This window comes from Dendropsophus ebraccatus, chromosome 8, assembly GCF_027789765.1.
Source record: "Dendropsophus ebraccatus isolate aDenEbr1 chromosome 8, aDenEbr1.pat, whole genome shotgun sequence".
Classification (NCBI taxonomy): domain Eukaryota; kingdom Metazoa; phylum Chordata; class Amphibia; order Anura; family Hylidae; genus Dendropsophus; species Dendropsophus ebraccatus.
Window position 1 is genome coordinate 74,944,325 of NC_091461.1, and position 20,291 is coordinate 74,964,615.

General features: G+C 40.7%; 1 protein-coding gene across 1 annotated transcript in view; it reads right to left on the reverse strand.

The window, feature by feature from the left end:
- Window positions 1-11,822: 11,822 nt before the first annotated feature.
- Window positions 11,823-20,291, reverse strand: part of CHAT (choline O-acetyltransferase) — a 65,755-nt gene continuing 57,286 nt past the window's right edge. Inside the window, exons 13-15 of the mRNA XM_069980692.1 lie at window positions 19,527-19,589; window positions 16,959-17,096; window positions 11,823-12,376 (exon numbers count right to left, since the gene is read on the reverse strand). Of these exons, the coding sequence (XP_069836793.1) occupies window positions 12,140-12,376; window positions 16,959-17,096; window positions 19,527-19,589 (438 nt within the window). The 3' untranslated portion in view covers window positions 11,823-12,139. The remainder of the gene's footprint in view (window positions 12,377-16,958; window positions 17,097-19,526; window positions 19,590-20,291) is intronic.

The following is a 20,291-nucleotide window of genomic DNA, read 5'->3' on the forward strand; positions in this document are numbered from 1 at the left end:
TTCCTCAGAAGGCCCATGTAAGGGATTGCAATGTAGCACCTTTTTTGGGTAGGTCAGTTTTTTTTTTTTTTAGAAATAATTAAGATAAAATTGCCCTATGGCGACTCCTTTAACCATTTTATTTCTGTGACATTAGAGGATGATGCGTTGTCTAGGGAAAGAGGGAGGAGCCGGGGACAATACAGTTTTGTAGTCCTATTCTCCATTTCCTGTCAGTGGTGAAGGACACACATGTCACTGAAGCAAGTTAACCCTATAGGTGCTGCAATTAGTGCAATGGCAGCATCTGATCAGGCCGAATCTGGTCAGCTTTGCATTGGTCAGCTTTTACATTGCAGTGCAGATCAGCATTGTAATGTAATGTGCCTGTCATCATCCAATCAAATAGTTAAGTCTCCATGGTGGGACAGTAAAATAAAGAAATAAAGTGATTAAAAAAACACTAAAAATAAAGTAAAAAACACTCATTATCCCCATAGCCCCCAATAAATGTAGAAAAAAAAGTGCACATATTTAGTATCACCATGTGCGTAATGACCTGGCAACAAAATTATCACATGATTAAACCCACTTGGTGACCGTAGAAAGTCCAAAATGAAGAAAATGCAAATTTTGTATTTTTCTTTATTAAAAATTGGCAAACTTGACATTAAAAAAAATACAAAATTAGCATTTTCTTCATTTTGGACTTTCTACAGCCTAAGGATGAAGTCTCTGATGATGTTATATTATCATTAAATAGTAGGTTTTTGTAGCGTCCATGTTCAATTGTGAGTGACATGATAGATTAAATCATTGATTGCATTATAACAACCACACAAGCCTACAGCTTCCCGTCCCCTTACTGGGAATATACACAATGTTTTATGACTGCCATTTACTATTTTAATAGCAAAATAATATAATAATATACTTCAATGCCAAAAAATGAATACCTAGAACAGCAGAGCATAATGGTAATTGTTGAAAGGTTTGATCCAGTTTAGTTAAAGTGTTAATGTTATTTAAAAACAAACCTAACATGTCACACTACACACTGCACCTACCAAGAGTAGGTGGGCAAAAGTGTCAGGCCAGACAGGACCAGTGTCGGCATCCCATGCCTCTTTATGTTGTATATTTGAAGTGTTTCTTAGGGTCCATTTACATGGAAAGATTATCTGACAGATTACCTGCCAAAGATTTGAAGCCAAAGCCAGGAATAGATTTGAAAAGAGGAAAAATCTCAGTCCTGATCTCTGTTTATGGTCCGTTTCTGGCTTTGGCTTCAAATCTTTGGCAGATAATCTGTCAAATAATCGTTCTGTGTAAATGGACCCTATGGGTCCTATTAGAATAAGCGGTTTTTAACGGTTAACGATAAATGATCACAAACGAGAGTTTTTGGGAACTAACTGGAACCATTCACCATAACACAAAGAATGCAAATTAGCTAATATTTAGCAAACATTTAGTGAACGATTAACTATGATTTTATGGTCAGCTGCGATCAACGATACATGAACGATTTTTTTCAATCGTTGTCTGCATACACACAAAACGATTATCATTTAAATTCAGACAATATAACGGTTTTTCACACAACAATCGTCTCATGTAATAGGGCCCTTAGGGCAGTGGGTGGCCACAAAAATAGTGACAACAAATCAGCGCTTGTTTGCATTGCCTTTACACGTCACAATAAATTGAGTGGCTGGCCTGCACAAACAATCCTAGTACCGTTCATGCAGCCATGGAAAATGAAAGCACAAATGTTTCCATGCTGTCAGTTTCCAGATCACAAGCAATGCATACTTACCTTCTGCACTGCTTGTGATCCAACATCCAGCCGAGGGCTGGAGAGCCAAATGCTGGATCACAAGCAGCACAGGTGGTAAGTATGCACTGCTTGTCATCTGGAAACTGACATAAACTGTCAGTTTTCCTTTATCGTTATTGGCCGCACATCCCCGGGTCACACAGGGAGATGTGTGTCCGATAACAATAAATTTGGAAGACTGCCCTTAGGACACGATCAGGTGAGAATCAGAAGTTTTCCCGCTTCTCGGCTGATTGCTGTTCCTAGGGATGAGCGAAATTACAGGAAAATGAGGCAAATTGCTTAATTAGCCGGTCAGTTGGCTTATTAGCCTGCTGCCTTTGAAGTCTGTGCCACTCCATGCTGCTCCTACCTGGGTGCTGGGAAAAGCTGGATCTGGTCCTGGGAAACTGAGAGAAGTTTCACAGCACTGGATCCAGCTTTTCCAGGCACCTGGGGAGGAGTGGCACAGACTTTAGAGGCAGACGGCTGATAAGCTAACTGCTTAGCTCATGATGCGATTTGCTTCCTGTTTCACTGTAAATTCGCTCATCCCTAGCTGTCACTTTTACACGGGCCAATTATCGAAAGAAGGAGCATTTCTAGCAATGATCCTGGCCAATAATTGGCCTGTTCAAAAGGCCCTTTAGCCTGAATAATGTTACTTTGTACCGTGATTTCTAGCTTGATTCTGCCTTTGCCTGACAATTTGGACCTGATGTTGCCTTCTCGTATTGACCTATTTTATCTGACCCGTCTTTTATCCTGTATAGTGTTTTTGCTCAGAATTGCCCATGTGGGGTCGATTCTGCCTGACTTCTACCCCTTCCTCTGCAGTTCAGAAAGATAAGATGTACATATATTTCACTGGAACAAAACAAAACATAGCTGTTTTTTTATTTTTGTTTTTTTTTTTGCTCAAGAAACAATGTCAATGTTGACCACTCTCAATGACTTGCCACTTGATGGCTGAGCTCAGCACACCACATTTCTTGTTAGTACATGTTTGTTTCATCACCACTTTCGTTTGTTTTAGTAGCAATGTAGTGTTTAGAAAAGACATAGAAGAATTATTTGGTAAAATTTCTGGATTGGATAAGTATGCCAACAGGTCACCTGAACTAAAATTCTGAGGTAAGCCCTGCATTATCTGAGTTGTTGAGCTGTTTGACAGTAGTACACACACAAGAACTTCCTTTCTTAGTTGCCTAGACAATCACAGTACAGCATGATACTCAGTCCTTACCGATATGCCATATCATACAGGAGAAAATACAGAAGACACCGACTCTGCACTGGGAGGGATAGCTATCGATGACATGCAGAGGGGAGAAGGAGTTACTGATGCATGGGGTTTGCAAGATGCTGTGTGGGCAAGAATGCAAGAAAGGAAGAAGTTGATTACACTGCTGCACTATGGACACACAGCAGTATGTACCCTGTTATTTACACAAGGGACAGCTGCTCTGGGCTTCATATGGCAGATGGGAAGAAAGCTTTGATTTACCTTTGTGGATAATCTTCAGCAGACAGGCTGGCTGAGCTTGAAGTTACACAGCCCAGGCTCTCTAAGGCTTTCTTTCTCTCCTGAACATAGCAGATGCGAAGTCCCTTCCCCAGTTCTTGTGTTTTATCCTGGGTCTCTCTGTTATTGGAAACAGATATCCCCTAACAACAGGTAGTGGATAACAGATTGCAAAGAAAGGAGGTTCTGTACCTAGTAGCCTAGTAGACCCATGGAGAAAGTAGTCGTTTTTGGTGAAAGAAGTGTTTTGAAACTATGTAAGAAACCGTATTGGTTTGTTTGATGTTTGTTTGAAACAAGGGTGCCCATTGAATGACTGTTGAATATAATATTTCATTAAGATTTGTGAGGGGGTCTACAGCTTTGTTCACATCTAAATATCCACCTGGTGTGTGTGTGTGTTTTTCTTTTTGCAGGACTTGACATTGTTGGCAACCTGCGCTACAAAATAAATAAATATGGTAAATAAATAAATGAAACAGTACATGCTTACAAATGGAACAAACTTAGTTACTTCTTTAGATTTTCCCAGTGAAATCAGTGGCTATGACTCGGGTATGGCTATCGTGTATGTTATCATATGGTTTGGCTGGCTTATCAATGTATAGCACCAGCAAACTATAATATTATATGTGAACGCAGCCTAAGTTGATTGAATTGTTAGCCCAGTTATTATCAAATACTGGTCTGAGGCAGAGTATGCACATATTGTATTTAACCGCTTAAGGACCGGGCTAATTTTCGTTTTTTCCTCCTTGTGTATATAAGGCCATAGCAGTTGCATTTTTACACCTACGGACCCACATAAGCCCTTATTTTTTGCGGCACTAATTGTACTTTGCAATGACAGGCAGAATTTTTGCATAAAATATGCTGCCAAACCAGAAAACAACTATATGCGCGGTGAAATTGAAAAAAAAAAAACCACAATTCTTTTTCTTTGGGAGGGCTTTGTTTTTATGCCGTGTGTCCTATGGAAAATCTGATATGTTACATATGTTCCTCAAGTCTGTACGATTAAAATGATTAAATGATACGATTAATGATAAAAAATTAAAACCTTTTACAGAAAATAAACCTTAAAAGCGCTCTATTCCTATGCTTTTAGCTAGGGATGGTCCGAACCTGCCGAGGTTCAGGTTCGTACGAACCCGGACTCTCGGCAATAATTCCTGCTGTCTTCCACCTCCGTGGAAAGGGTGGATAAAGCAGGAGGACCACCTGGAAAACTGGGATACAGCCTATGGCTGTGGCTGTATCCCAGTTTTCCAGGCGGTCCTCCTGCTGTATCCAACCTCTCCACGGAGGTTTAAGACAGCGGGAATCATTGCTAGAAATCCGGGTTTGTACGAAAACGAACCTCGGCAGGTTCGGACCATCCCTACTTTTAGCGCTTTTATCCTTTGGTCTATGGGGCTGTGTGATGTGTCATTTTTTGCGCCATGATATGTTCTTTCTATCGGTACCTTGATTGCACATATGCGACTTTTTGATCGCTTTTTATTACAATTCTTCTTGATCTGATGCAACCAAAAATGCGCAATTTTGCACTTTGGAATTTTTTTGCCCTTACACCGTTAACCGCGAGGGATCATGAATTAAATAAATTAATATTTTGGGTGATTACGCACGCAGCGATGCAAAACATGTTTGTTTATTTTTTTATTTTTATTTATAAAATGGGAAAAGGGGGGTGATTTGGACTTTTATTAGGGGAGGGGGTTATTTATTAATAAAAACACTGAATTCTTTTTTTACATACAGTAATTAGAAGCCCCCTGGGGGACTTTTATATACACAGAACTGATCTCCCATTGAGATCAATGCTGTGTATATAATAGAGCACCGATCCATCAGATCGGTGCTCTATTATAATGGTCTGCAGAAGACCATCTACATAGATTGCCGAGTCGGGATGAGCGTCATTCCGACGCTGAGCCCCGGCCAGCTCATTTGAATGGATCTCCCCTCCACGATTGTGCTCCATTCACTTCGATGGGACTGAACTGAAATACTATGCCCAAACTGAGGACAATAGCAATGATGTTTCTGGAAGAAAGCTTCCATGTTTTTCTAAGCCTAGATAACCCGTTTAAGCATCATTTGTGCAGAGAGTTTGAATTAGGGGCTAATGTTGCGTCCTCTGGTCATGGGCACTTTGGCACTTCCCATATTTACAGTCTACCTGACCCAAACTTTATTTTGTACACATCATAAATTATTTAATACAGAAGTCATAAATAACATATATCTTTATTATTTTACAGGCTTTTTTTCTCCCTCCAGATTTCAAACAATCTCACAGTAATATATTTCATTCTGAAACAATATACTATGTTATTGTACAAAAATAAAATGTAACATTCTTCATTTATAAGCTATGTCGATCCACATATAAATATAATTTGTATTTGTACCTAATAAAGTCTCACTGTCATCATAGAAAACTTTTAACATGTCATATAGACATGTCAAAAGTTTTGATCGATCTGGGTCAGATCCGTACCGATCGGGAGAATGAGCGGGGAGAAGACCATGCTAAGCGCATTCCTCTCCTGGCTCTGTCATGTGATCAGTAAGGCTCGTCATAATGTACGTCTATGGAGCCCAGCTGATTATGCTAGCACAGAGCGAAGAGTGTGCCAATCGGTACAGGTCGGAACACTCAGACCTGGATCTTAAAGGACAACTCCGGCGGGACCCCCCTCCCCAAAAAAAAAACACAGACACCATACTCACCATCCCTCCGGTGATCGCCACTCCATTCGCCCGCCGTCCGCCTCACCGTCACCTGCGTCCGCCGTCCAGCGATGTCTCTTACTTCCGGGTCATTGGGAGAGAAAAGGCTGTCAGTGCGCTTGTGCACCGGCAGCCTTTTCATTGGCTGAAGCGCATCACATGGCTTCCAGCAAGCTCAGCCAATCAGGGCTGAGCAAGCTGGAAGCCATGTGATGCGCTCCAGCCAAAGAAAAGGCTGCTGGTGCGCATGTGCACCAGCCAATCAGGGCTGAGCAAGCTGGAAGCCATGTGATGCGCTCCAGCCAAAGAAAAGGCTGCTGGTGCGCATGTGCACCAGCAGCCTTTTCTCTCCCATTTACTTTCAATGAAGACGCCGAGGAGGAAGAAGACCCAGACCGCCCCCCCCCGGCTCTGACGTCGTCGTCGTCACCAGATGCCGCCCAGTAGAAGAGGACAGTGACGATCGTAATACGTAATGTATACATTCTTTAACTTCCGGGGGGGGGGGGGGGGTCGGGGGTCGGAAAGTGGGGGAAGGGGGCCAGACCGGGTATTTAACCACATTACAAAGTTATATAACTTTGTAATGTGTGTTAAATAAGCCAAAAAAATTTTTTGTGGGAGTTGTCCTTTAATTTTTGTCATGTCTCTATAACATGTCAAAAGTTTTCTGTGATGACAGTGACACTTTAAGCATTTTATAATAATCAACACCAACAGTATTCTAATTAAAGAAATTACAGTCACACACTTTAACACACACAAACAACTGACATGAAAAGAAATTACAGCTGCCCTATATGCCTTATTCACATTGGCGAAATATGCCATGCACATGTAGCTATAATACACCCTTGTTCCTAAGGCCTAATAATGTCTGCATAATCTGCAAACTCCTAGGGGCTTATTCAGACCACAAGGTTTGAGCAGCAAATAACATAGGACACTTAGGACACCGATCCATGTTGTTTGGAATAAACATCTAACTGGTGATTGAGTACATTCTGATGAAGTAACAGAGGCAGTGAGCTTGGTTACAGATTTCTGAAGTATTATACTACTGTATATAACAAATCACATTCTATATTACATTACATATGAAGTTTTAGAGCTATAATAATTATACTGTACATATACTAACATATATACATATTTACAGGTTGCCTGTACTGCATTAAAGTCTGCATAGTTATGCATAAGTGTTAGGTAAGTCAAACTGACGTTGCTTCCTTTTTGGCACAAACATGAAGAAAAGTGTTTGAACAGATTTGCTAATCCTGTGTAATATACAGATAACATAATCTGTGGATAGAACAGATTTATTACAGTGGCTCATGCTGTGTAATAAATAGGACAGTGTCACATTTAAAGACACACTTGTTCCATCACAAGGCCTACAAATTGTAAGGGCCAGCTGCATTCACTTGGGTTTTGTCTATGAATTGTAAAAGAAGCCGTTGGAATGTTTGAACTATGTGACTATTCTAGAAAAGGACTGATAGTAGTTTAAATAGTAGTTTTGCACAACTGGATACATGTTATGTATGATGATATCTCTAAATAAGGTAAACACATTGAATCTAAAGAATACATTTTTGTGTGGGCCCATGCCAGAGTGGTCTTCATGTCAGACAGTCCAGGCTAACTGTATCGTTTTGTGTCCTGCTGTCATGGTTCCATGTATTGGTAACATAGCAAAACGTACTCACATATTAGTATACAAATACACTCCCTAACATTGAAATTACAACAGCAGGAACAACTTTAGTAAGAATCAGGTGTCACTAAAATCTGAAAATTCTTTGGCTAATAGTCGACCTGTGTAAAAGTGAGAGCGATCAACCGAGAAGCAGGAAAATGACTGATCCTTGGCTAATCACTAATGTTGTACTGGGGCAAAATATATAACTATCAGCTGCACATCTCCCTGTGTGAATTAGGGATGTGCAGTCTATAGCAGTACATTTAAATGGCCTGGCCACTCGATTGATCGATCAGTGAGAAGATTGTTTCCTCCCCATCCTGCTGTGCCCCATCTCCCCACACTCAGTAGGGTAAGCGGGGCGTCCGCCACGGGAAAAGTGCAGATTTTAGCACAAGCTAGGTGGTTTGTGCAAGCAGTGCCTTTACCTTTCCGTACGCCCAGGCGCTCCTTCAGAAATATCTCTCTATGTGTGCAACACCATAAAAAACCCTTCACGAGGGAACATCACAATGGTCCTACTCCTAGAATTAAGGTGTTGGGGGGCATAATTTACAGTAGCTGAACCTTTTTAATCTTCATTCCAGAAACAGTAACAGTTCATTGTTATGTCAATTTGGTCATGGAACCAGTGGTAAGGCCATTGCTCCATAGAGTAGTACAAGGACCTCCAAATTGCTGCCCTCCAGCTGTTGCCAACCACAGTTCCCATCGTGCCCTTACAGTTAAAGCTTTTGATTTGGCTGTCCAGGCATTATGGGAAATGTAGTATTGCAACAGCTCGAGGACCGCAGTTTGGAGACCCATGGTGTAATAGGAGCCATTTTTCAATATGACAATGACAGGCAGCATGTTACTTGTGCTACTGTGAGGAGCCTTCTTAACCTAAAAGCGCCACCATCGCCAGTAGCATCTCTGGACATCTCTAAAATAGAATACAAGAGATGTCATTGGCTGGCAATCGCAAAGGAAGCTCCCATTCAGCATAGCAGAACATTCCTCAGAAAACCATTAATATCATCGTTGATAGCACACCAAGGTGTGTGTATTTCCATTTTTATCTGTTTCATATCATTAACATGCTATAGTTTCCGTTAATCCATAACTTTTCTTCTTGATGTTACACTTTCAAGCTATGTTCACACTACGTATAAGTACTAGAGATGAGCAGACTGTCGGACTTTTGGTCCGATGGCATCGGCGCTCTCTCCTCATGCCTTTGATCCCTGCCGCATACTTGCGTTCCAGCGAATATGCAGTCAGGATATTCCAGGGAATTCAACAGGGATTTCCTGGAATATGCTGGCCGCATATTCCCGTGAGCGCAACTATGCGGCCTGGATCAAAGGCATGATGAGAGAGCAAATTGCTTTTGGACCAAAAGTCTGAGCAGTTCGCTCATCTCTAATAAGTAGGGCCGTTGTTGCCATCGGCAACAACCGCCGTACTTTATGCACCTGTGAACATTGCCTGTTTCTTTATGGGATCCCGGCTGGAGCGTATACACATCGTACACGCTCTGGCGGGGATCCCATGCGGGGCCGCAATTAACTGACATGTCAGTTTTCTGCGGCTGCAATTCAATGAATTGCGGCCGTAGGAAACCCTGTCAGTTCACACAGTGAAGCGAGCTCTGCGGCCGGAAAGATCATCCCGGCCGGGGCCACGGAACGGCCGTTCCCTTACGTTATGTGAACATAGCCTCAATGTTGAGTGTATTTTGAGGCTGCAACAATAAAAATACTCTTCACGCAGTAAAAAAAAAGCACAGCACATAAAGCCCATGAAATGTACAATATGTAATATTTTCCCTCCACAAAAACCTTGACTCATTCAATGTTTTCTAATGTAATTTAGTGTAGGAAATGTATTTGAGGTATTGCTTATTACAGCGTAATAGCTGCATGCTTCCACTAATGAGAGACCTCAGTGATGTTAATCAAATACTGCGTTACTTCCATAATTACACAACATTATCATTTTATAAAATATTGTTTTCTTTTCTATAATTAATTATAGATACAATCTAATGGAAAAATAATCTAAGATTTCTGATTTATGAATGGATGCACATTCTTATTGCAGATTTTAAATCTTGAGGTAAAAAGGTAAATGCCAGTATAAGCTTTTGCTAAAAAAAAAAAAAAAAAAAAAAGAAAATTAGCACCAGACTGCATAATGAGAGTCTACAAATAGGGATGATTATATTATTAACAATAAGCGGCTCACGTTTTTTGTTTTTTTATTAAAATTTCTATTTTTTCTATGATTTTGCTTTGATTCCACAGCATTTTTTTTTTTTGCAATAAAATCTGCAATTTTTTCCATTGAAGTTAGTAATAAAAATCTATACCTAGGAACGCTCCTTTGGTCAAAAAACGGCCCATGTAAAAATGAAAGTGATGAGCTGAGGACTGGAAAAACGATCCTCAGCTAATTGCATCTTATGGAGAGCGAAAAACTGTTTATTAAAGTATTGTTGCCCCCCAAAAGTTATATGACTCACCAAAATACACTAAATACGGTAAATGCACATAAAGTGCTTTTTTCCCGGCACTTACTACTGCATCAAGGCTTCACTTCCTGGATAAAATGGTGATGTCACGACCCGACTCCCAGAGCTGTGCGGGCTTTGGCTGCTGGAGAGGATGATGGCAGAGGGATGCTCAGTGTCCCTCCAGTGCCCAGTGTCCCTCAGTGTCCCTCTGCCATCATCCTCTCCAGCAGCCACAGCCCGCACAGCTCTGGGAGTCGGGTCGTGACATCACCATGTTATCCAGGAAGTGAAGCCTTGATGCAGTAGTAAGTGCAGGGGAAAAAAGCACTTTATGTACATTTACCGTAAAAGGTGTATATTGGGGATTTATATAACTCTTGGGGGGCAATACAATACTTTCGCTGGACTTCTAAAATTTTCGCTGGACTTCTTGTTTAATATTTATTGCTATCATCTGTACATCTTTCTGTGTTAACAGGGGATGTGCAGCCGATAGCAAAGTGAAAATAACAGGAAGGATATATGCATACATACCAAGTAAACTGCTGTCTGATTCGACATCCTGCTCTCCGGCTCTGTCATCCGTCTCTCTGTCTGCCGGCAGTATCTTTAGGGGGCAGCAGCCACAGAACAGGTTGTAGGAGAGCAGGATGCTGGATCACCTCGCATTGCATGTGATCTGGAAACTGACAGCATGGATATATGCATGCTGCATATAAATCTGTGCTTTCAGTTTCCATGGGCGCACAAATGATACAGGGATCGTTTATGTGGCTTGGTCGCTCATTATATTGCGCCATTATAAGAGCACTGCAAAGGAGCGTTGATCTCGGCCCATGTAAAAGAACCCTTAGTCTATGTTTCCACAGCAGGAAAATGCCAGCCGTCTTTTTGGTCAGTTGTCATGAACATTATTTGCGGCTGTACTTACCAATAGATGTCCGTCTTTTGGCACTAAAATTATGGCCACTAAAAGACTTTTGCAGCTACTGTAATTTCTTTTGTATTTTCTGCAAATAAACTCACTGTGGATGAGCCGCAGCTTATCTGCATGTGTGAACCTACCCTAAGGTTATGTTTAAACTACGTAAAACAACGGCTGTTATTTTCAACGGCCGTTATTTTGATGCCAAAACATCGGCCATAGAATTACGAACGTACGGGCTAGTCGTGAAACTACGGCCGTTGTTTAATTTTGATTCCTAGCATGTTTTTAATCGGGCTGAAACATGTAATTTAATTGAAACACTGCGACTAGTCGAATAAACCACTCAGTAAGTTGTTTACATTAAAATCAAGTTTAATTTGGCCGAAATAAATTTTACGCGTGCGGCCGCAGTGAAATCCACGGCCGTAGTTGTAACATTACAGTCCGCAAATAAATGTCATGTTCATTTTTCACGGGTCCGTACGAACTACGGCCGTAGTCTTATACGCAGTGTGAACTGTACGGACTGTAGTTCGTACGAATTGCTGTGTCGTACCATCCTCAAAACAACGGCCGTAGTTTTGCGGTGAAAACTACGGCCGTTGTTTTACGTAGTGTGAACATAGCCTAAAAGAATATAATTTACAGTGCAGTGTGTTAGCAATTGGGCTCCCTTATGTTTCCTGTGTTTCTACATTGGATATAAGAAATGTGTCACACAAGAATCCAATTTCTTTATGAAAAGATTCCTGCTGTCAACCAATATAGTTTCACTCTGACAAGTAACTCACTGTTTTGACATGTGTTTTGTTGTTTTACCAATAGAGGCAGTGTATTTTTTTTTCCTCCCAAATATACTTTCAAAAAATATGATATATCTATGAAAAATAAATAATATAGTAAATATGCTCTATATTAAATAGCTACATTTTGTATCCATTCTGTAGTTCTTATTTCTTTCCTTTTACTGGTGTTTGGGCCTTAGTGTTATATTGTACACATAGCTCCCCCATGGCCGTCAGACTATCTTCCACTGCTTTGGCAAACATGGCAGATGAAGTTTCTTTGCAGTCACGAAAACTTGAGATGCAGAAGAGGATGTTTTCAGATTGTGGGTTATAACAAGCACCATATCCATTTGGCACCACTGGACCATAACAGCAGAACATTTCCATTGTGGTAGGAACCTGAAAAGCAGTTATAGGATCTTCAATGTAAATCATATATATCATCATTAGATTGTTTGAGAGATAAGGCAGTTTGACCACTGGTGTAACTAGAAAGGGCTAGGCCCCATAGCAAAATTTTGCTAAATTTTACCCCATCCCACTGTAGGTAATCCCCTGTTTGTTAGCCCTCCACCCAATAGATAGCATATGTTAGGCATCACCCCAGGTATGCCAGTAGATGGTGCTCCCCCATGGTAGACATCTCCCTTAGTGTCCCTCATGCTAGTTATCTCCCCTAGCGTTCCCTAAAAGTAGGTATCACCCTAATGCCCCCCATCATAGGCATCTTCCCTAGTGTCCCTTATGGTAGGCATCTCCCCTAGTGTCCTTTATGGTAAGCATCTCTCTTAGTGTCCCCCATGGTAGGCATCTCGCTTAGTGTCCCCCATGGTAGACATCTCCCTTAGTGTCCCCCATAGTAGGCATCTTCCTTAGTGTCCCCCATGGTAGGCATCTCACTTAGTGTCCCCCATGGTAGACATCTCCCTCAGTGTCCCCCATGGTAGGCATCTCCCTTAGTGTCCCCCAGGGTAGGCATCTCTCCTAGTATTCAACCCCCCAATACATAGTGTCCTCCATTGTAGGCATCTCCCCTAGTATCCCCCTGTAGATAGTGTCCCCCAAAATAAGCATCTTCGATAGTATCCTGCCCAAAACCCCCCCCCCCCTAAGATATCCACCACACCACCTTCATCTAACACTTTTGTAACACATTCAAAGACATCATAATCTACTCTCAGCAAAGCCAAGCTGGTTTGGGTCAATCAAAATGTTGGTCATTTATATTATTTACTACTAGTTTACATTGTTTCCATCATTTTACTACTACAGATGTCGAGCTACAGTAACTGGCCTGTAGTTACTGGGCTGCTCTCTACTACTCTTCTTGTGGATGGGTATAACACTGTCCATTCTCCAATCATCAGGAACATCTCCTGCTAGAAGGGACTGGATATACAGATCCATCAGGGTGCAACAATTTCAGATCAGAGGAGTTCTTAAAGAACTATTAGGCCAAGAAAACACATGGTAACGTATCCATATGGGCTTCTAGAACATATAAAATGCATTTTTTCTTTGGTGCAGAGTCAAAGAGGCTTTTCCAAACTCCTGAAGCACTGAGGGCTGCAATACCTCCTTACTCCCCCTCCTATACCTTACCCTGCCTTGGGCTCAGCTTCCAGCTGACTGTCAGACAGAGATAGAGATGGGAGAGTGAGGAAGTAGTCCAGCATGCAGCATTATAGGAGCTTGAGAACGCCCCTGTGACACTGCACCAGAGAATAAAATCGTTTTTCAATGTTATGTTAGCACATATTGACATATAAAAGATACATTTCATATATACGTTCGTGCTTACGCCCTATTCACACATCCTGTTCCTGTCCGCAATTGCGGATCCGCAGAAAAATAGGACCAATGTATTACAATGGACCCATACACACATCCGTGTTGTGTACTGGGCTGCAATCCGTTCCGGACAGGTCCTAGTACGAACAGTAACTGACACACCCAATACAACTCTATGGGGTCCGTATTTTTTTACGGATGCAATACGGATGCAATACGGACTGAATTTGCAGATTGTTACGCCCTATTCACACATCCTGTAACTGTCCGCAATTGCGGATCCGCAGAAAAATAGGACCAATACGGACTGAATTTGCGGATTGTTACTGACTGAAATTTGCGGATTGGAAAAATATACTGACGTGTGAATAAGGCATTACTGAGTGAAATTTGCGGATTGGAAAAATATACTGACGTGTGAATAAGGCATTACAGAACATAGAAAAATACTTTAGTGCAAACAAAGAGGTTATACCAGGCTCCCAAAGTACAGCAAGTTGGACTGCATCCTCACTCCCCCTCCCATCCCTGTCTGTTTTATTGGCAGTCATCTGGACCCCCAAGCAGAGTCAGGTATGGGAAGAGGCGTAAGGAGGTGTAACATCCCTCAAAATATGTCCTATACAAGGGCCTAAAATACCTTACCAAGCTGTAAAGTTTGTTTGGATCTTTCTCCTAAATATTGTTAAAACCACAAGTCTGAATCATCAGAGCACTCACACAGTCCCATTAGGGATTAGGAGGAGCGACTCATTGTTTCAGGAAAGATAAAAACAAAACATCTATTGTTTTGCTGATACACTGTCCATTCAATGCAGTGTGCAGATATGTGAGGGGGATGAACTGTATATGAGGGACTGCTCATATACATGTTTGTTTTGTCATTGAGTTTATGTGAATGTAAATGATGTACAATATACACGGTACATATATTAATTCTTGTTTTACTGTAGCTCTACTAAATGGTGGGCTGCAATACCCAGTGGTTCTGCTGTCATGTTGGTTTGCAGTCCAGTTAAACGTAACATAGTAACATACAGTAGTTAATAAGGTTGAAAGAAGACAAGAGTCCATCAGGTTTAACCTAGGGAAACCCTACTGTGCCGATCCAGGGGAAGACAAAAACCCCTATGAGGCAGATGACAATTGCCCCATCACAGGGAGAAAATTCCTTCCCGACTCTTATGGCACTCAGAATAATCCCTGGATCAACGTATCACCGGAAATCTAATGCCCATAACTTGTAATATTATAACGTAGATGAAAGTCTTTTGGCCTTTTAGCCATAGACAGGTGTATATCATGGATTCGTGGAGTTTAGTGTAGGGAAAGAACTCCTCTGTGTAGCAACATTGTTGAAGCTCAAATTATTGTTTTGGTGCACGCACTGAGGGCTGAACCACTGCCCTGTATATGCATCACAAAAAAAGAACTAAAGTATAGAAGTCCAGAATATAAAAATTCATGTTTATTGTTTCAAAGTACAAAAAATGTTTTTTCACAAGAATGATGCTTATTGAGACATTGCATCAGTTTTGCACTTTAAAACTATGAACATGTGGATTTTTTTAAAATATATTTTGAAGTGTTGCTATCTTTTGAATTTTTTTTATTTTTTTTGCAGTACTGGGAAAGCGGCATACTTGATCTCACTGATTTACAGCGCCACAACACCAAGTGAGAGAAGCCTTGGGAAGTCAGAGGATCAGAGGATGTGAGCAGCCCAAGAGAGAGCCCTAGTGGAGAGTGCTGCGGCCTGTGTGCAGAAGTGAGTAGCAAGAGAAAATTGGGGGAAATTTATTGTTGAGTCTAATCGCTGCGATTTTTCTAACTAGTTTTAGCCATTTGTATTTCTCTTTGTGCTTGGTACATTTATCAACAATTGTGTACGCCCTGAAAAACTTTCATACGGCTTGAAAAGACTGTGCACAGCATTTTTTTGTCTAAAAAGTGAAATGTATTCACCTGGTCTGGACCAGACGTAGGCCTGCACCAGTAGGTGCAAATTGAAAACTTTTGCACACATGATACATGATGTGCAAGTAACTGATTATGAGATATAAGTAAATACACAAAACAGAATATTAAAAGATTGCATCTAATAATTATTCAAAAGTCGAATACGTACGGTTCATAAATACCACTTAGACCAAAAAATAAAAAAACATTTACTGAAAAAAATAGGCGCAAGCCCTTGATAAGTGTCTTCCATTGGTTTTGGGTTGTCTTCTTTTAAAGGGCAAGCCACTCATGTATAGGCTACACTACAAACATTAGCAAAGTTTTCAGTCGGTTCTTGGCTCATTCCATTTTGCCCAAAATCTAAATAATATTACAGAAATCACAATGTTCTAATGACATCTAACCTGAGTGATTTCAGAATACTGGGTTTTCCAGGCATTGTATATTGATGACCTTTAGTTGTCTGACTAGCAGGTTGCCGACATGTATGATGATCAGTGACTGAAGCGAATGCGAGCTGAGCTGCGACTTGCCCAAATGCCGAAACAACGAATCAGCGCGAGTGCCAGGGGGATAGGTCATCAATAGAAATGAGCGAACCGGGTTCGGGTTCGAGTCGATCTGAACCCGAACGTTCGGTATTTGATTAGCGGGGGCTGCTGAACTTGGATAAAGCTCTAAGGTTGTCTGGAAAACATGGATACAGCCAATGACTATATCCATGATTTCCACATAGCCTTAGGGCTTTATCCAAGTTCAGCAGCCACCGCTAATCAAATGCCGAAAGTTCGGGTTCGGATCGACTCGAGCATGCTCGAGGTTCGCTCATCTCTAGTCATCAATGTATTATGCCTGAAGAACCCCTTTAAGTAGGCTGCTTTGACTATTTGGAAACCTGTAGGGACGTATTAAATCAGCCCCAGGGCATTTTTCACTATACAGTATCTTGCTCTGCAGATTCAGATTGATTAAGACTGACACAGTTACACGATTTAACTAAAAGGATATTGCATTTATTTCTGAATGTGACCATTTGGAAAAACTATGTGAGTAGCAGTGCTCATTTATTTTATTTTTTTCGTGTTTTCATTAGTAGATATTCAATTAAATGTGTATGTGTATGATCATTTATCCTCTTATATTGTCATCACCAAAGATTAAAAATGCTACATAAAAGTCATGGTCAGACATGCTGTTAAATATATGTAATACTTTATGAAACACTTACCTGACTAGTAGAGAGAGTAAATCGATTGCTCAACAAGTACATTTCTTCCTTAAAAAGCTCTGGCAGTTCTTTGCAGTGTTCTCGTGATAATTCTCTCAGAGCTAGTAAGTGGTTATCAATTGCCATCCCTGTAATGGCCTGAGAAAATAGAGAAGATAATGTAAAGTTTTATGGGCCTTCCTATCAGATATTTACAAATATTCTTAAAATCATCCTAAGGGATTGTGTCATTAAGAAAGACAAGTCTATACAGATGCATTATGTGAAATTAAACATATTTCAAATGCACGAGTATTTCTTTTAAGGTACCGTTTCAGAGATGTAGACATTCTTATCCCTCATGTGCCTGAATTGTTTTATAACTTGTTGCAACCTGCAAAGGTGGACCAGCCATGCTCAGTTCAACTGTGATCGTCAGAAAGTACTGGCATTTGGTCTCCACTTAGCCTGCAAGTAAGGAGGATTGTGGGAATGCGGTGTTAACAAACTTTTCATCTCTAGACGGCCACCAGTAAAACCGGGAATACAGATATTTTGTGCCAACGATGACAGGTTGCCCAGCTAACACAGAACAGTGACTCTCTTCTATGTCTCTGAGACGAATTTCTAGGGGCTAGGTCCTGTGCAACCATAGTGGCAAGTTCAGGATGGAGAGTGGCAACCACTACACCTGGGTTCACAATTTTCTCAGGGTTCTCCTTTGTTGCATCGATACCACAAAAACTGCGAGAAAGCACATCTGCCTGTATATTTTAGTGCTGGGGGCAATACATTACCACGCTGTTAGGATGTTCCCAGTTTTCAAAGGCAATTACTTTAAGTGGATCCATACAAAAGGAATTTGACGTTATCACATAACCTAAAGTGACACTTTGGACATTGGACATTAAGACAGCTTGGCAAAAAGGTGGTTTTGACGTAATAATGACATGACCTGTCCAATGGTAATATGATGCATAGGCCAGTAATTCTCTAAATATGTCATTAATGAAGTGTTGGAAAACGGTGTATTGCACAACCTGAAGGGCATAACAAGATATTCAATATGGCCCTCCAGGGTGCTGAATGCCGTTTTTACACATTTCCCTCTCTGACTAAAATCAAATTGTAGGCCCACAGAGGTCAAACTTGGAGAATCAATGGGCACCTACAATTTGGTTGAAGACATCGGGAATCAGTGGCAAGGGATACTGATTCTTGACTGTTATTTTATTCAGCTTTCTATAGTCAATATATGGTCTGAGGCCCCCGTTATTTTTCTCCACAAAAAAGAATCCAGCCCCCAAGGGATAATTCGACGGACGAATATGCTCTTTTGGAGGCTCTCCTGAATATATTCCTGCATAGCCTTAAGACTGGGCACACAGAGGTTAAAAATTCTTTCCTTGGGATATTTAGACTTCAGAAGACGTTCAATGCTGCAGTCATAAGGCCTATGTGGGGGCAACTTATCAGCAGAGCTTTTTTTTTTCAAACACATCTGTGAAATAAAAAAAAAAATGGAATCTCCACCTCCTCAGAGACACAGTCAGCAGAGTTTAAAGTAATGCTATGGGGAGACACAATTCGGGCCCCATTTAACAAGTTCTCTCATAGACCATCACTAAATAACTCATGTACTCCGTGTGAATGGAGCCCACCAGAGGAGTTATGAATTGCTCCAGGCACTGATGGGACAAGCTAGAGTAACAAATCCACACCCAAACTTAGAAACAAATGAGCAATTGACAAAATTGGCCGCAGACCCATAATCTCCTAGTGCAAAACCAGAAATAAATGTATTTATATTCTGCACAGATATCTGGGCCATAAACCATATTGCAGTCTTTCAAACTGGGTTATACACGACCAGTGACGCTGGGCACAGGATCTTTCTTGGAATGTTCTGAGAATCTTTTCCAGTGATAAAAAGCTGGGGGGAAGGCAGCCCAGGCCCAGGCCCTTATAGAATATAATACCATATTATAATTCCAAATCCTTAAATTTTATCAAAATCAATAAAACCTATGAAAATGCTTATGTGTATCGAGAGATTTAGATTTTTATGCAGACATTTAATAAAATGTATTACACAAAGAGCATAAGATCTATGGGAACTGGAAACCCCAAAATAGAATTGTGTTCTGCCACTTTCATTTCCATTCACCTTCATTACTGGAAATTGGCTAATAGATGAAATTAAATGTCAGGTTGCCTTAGTATTAAAATGCTTGAGAACACTGACATTTTGCAACATTTATCAATGTCATGTCATGTGGGAATCCTTAAAGTAATTAATATTTTACTGTACAATGCATGTACTTAAACTATTTGGAGTAGAATATCAGGGGTATAGATTGGATTAAGTAGCTCATAAATCTGGACAAATAGCATGGCATGGGGGGATTTGGTTAGAGACCAGACAGTATCATCTCACACATATTTGTGTTACTTGTATGGACAGATGGCCTTTGTGCTAATGTTATGTGTCATAATAATGATATAATATTTACCATTGCTACTGTATGAATTCTGAGGCAAACAGGAACATTTCTAATATAAAACAAGTTCATTGTAATTACTACATACCAGAATAGTGTAATTTGTCTGAGCCGCAATAGCATTTCTAAGATATTCCATTTTCTCAGAATCCTATAAATGATAAAATACGATGCGATTAATGTCACCATACTGTGTAGTATGATTTGCCAACACTGTCTTTATTATTTAAAGTAAAGACAATCTTTGTTATACGAATGACATGAAGTTTGATAAGTTGTTGGATTTATTTTAGAAATGAATTATTTCACCCTGTAAACTAAACTACAATATCTAATTAAGGGAGAAGTCCGGCGGACAAATTTTATTAAAGTATTGTATTGCCCCCCAAAAGTTATGCAAATCACCAATATACACTTATTATGTTAAATGCTTATAAAGTGTTTTTTCCCTGCACTTACTACTGCATCAAGGCTTCACTTCCTGCATAACATTGTGATGTCACGACCCGACTCGCAGAGCTGTGTGGGCTGTGACTGCTGGAGAGGATGATGGCAGAGGGACACTGAGGGGCACAGGGCACTGGAGGGACTCTGAGCATCTCTCTGTCATCATCCTCTGCAGCAGCCACAGCCCGCACAGCTCTGGGAGTCGGGTTGTGACATCACCATGTCATCCAGGAAGTGAAGCCTTGATGCAGTAGTAAGTGCAGGGAAAAAAGCACTTTATAAGCATCTCCATTAATAAGTGTATATTGGTGATTTGTATAACTTTTGGGGGGCAATACAATACTTTAATAAAAAATTTTCGCTGGACTTCTTTAACTCTGTAGTGACTAGCCTTTTTAGGCTTTAC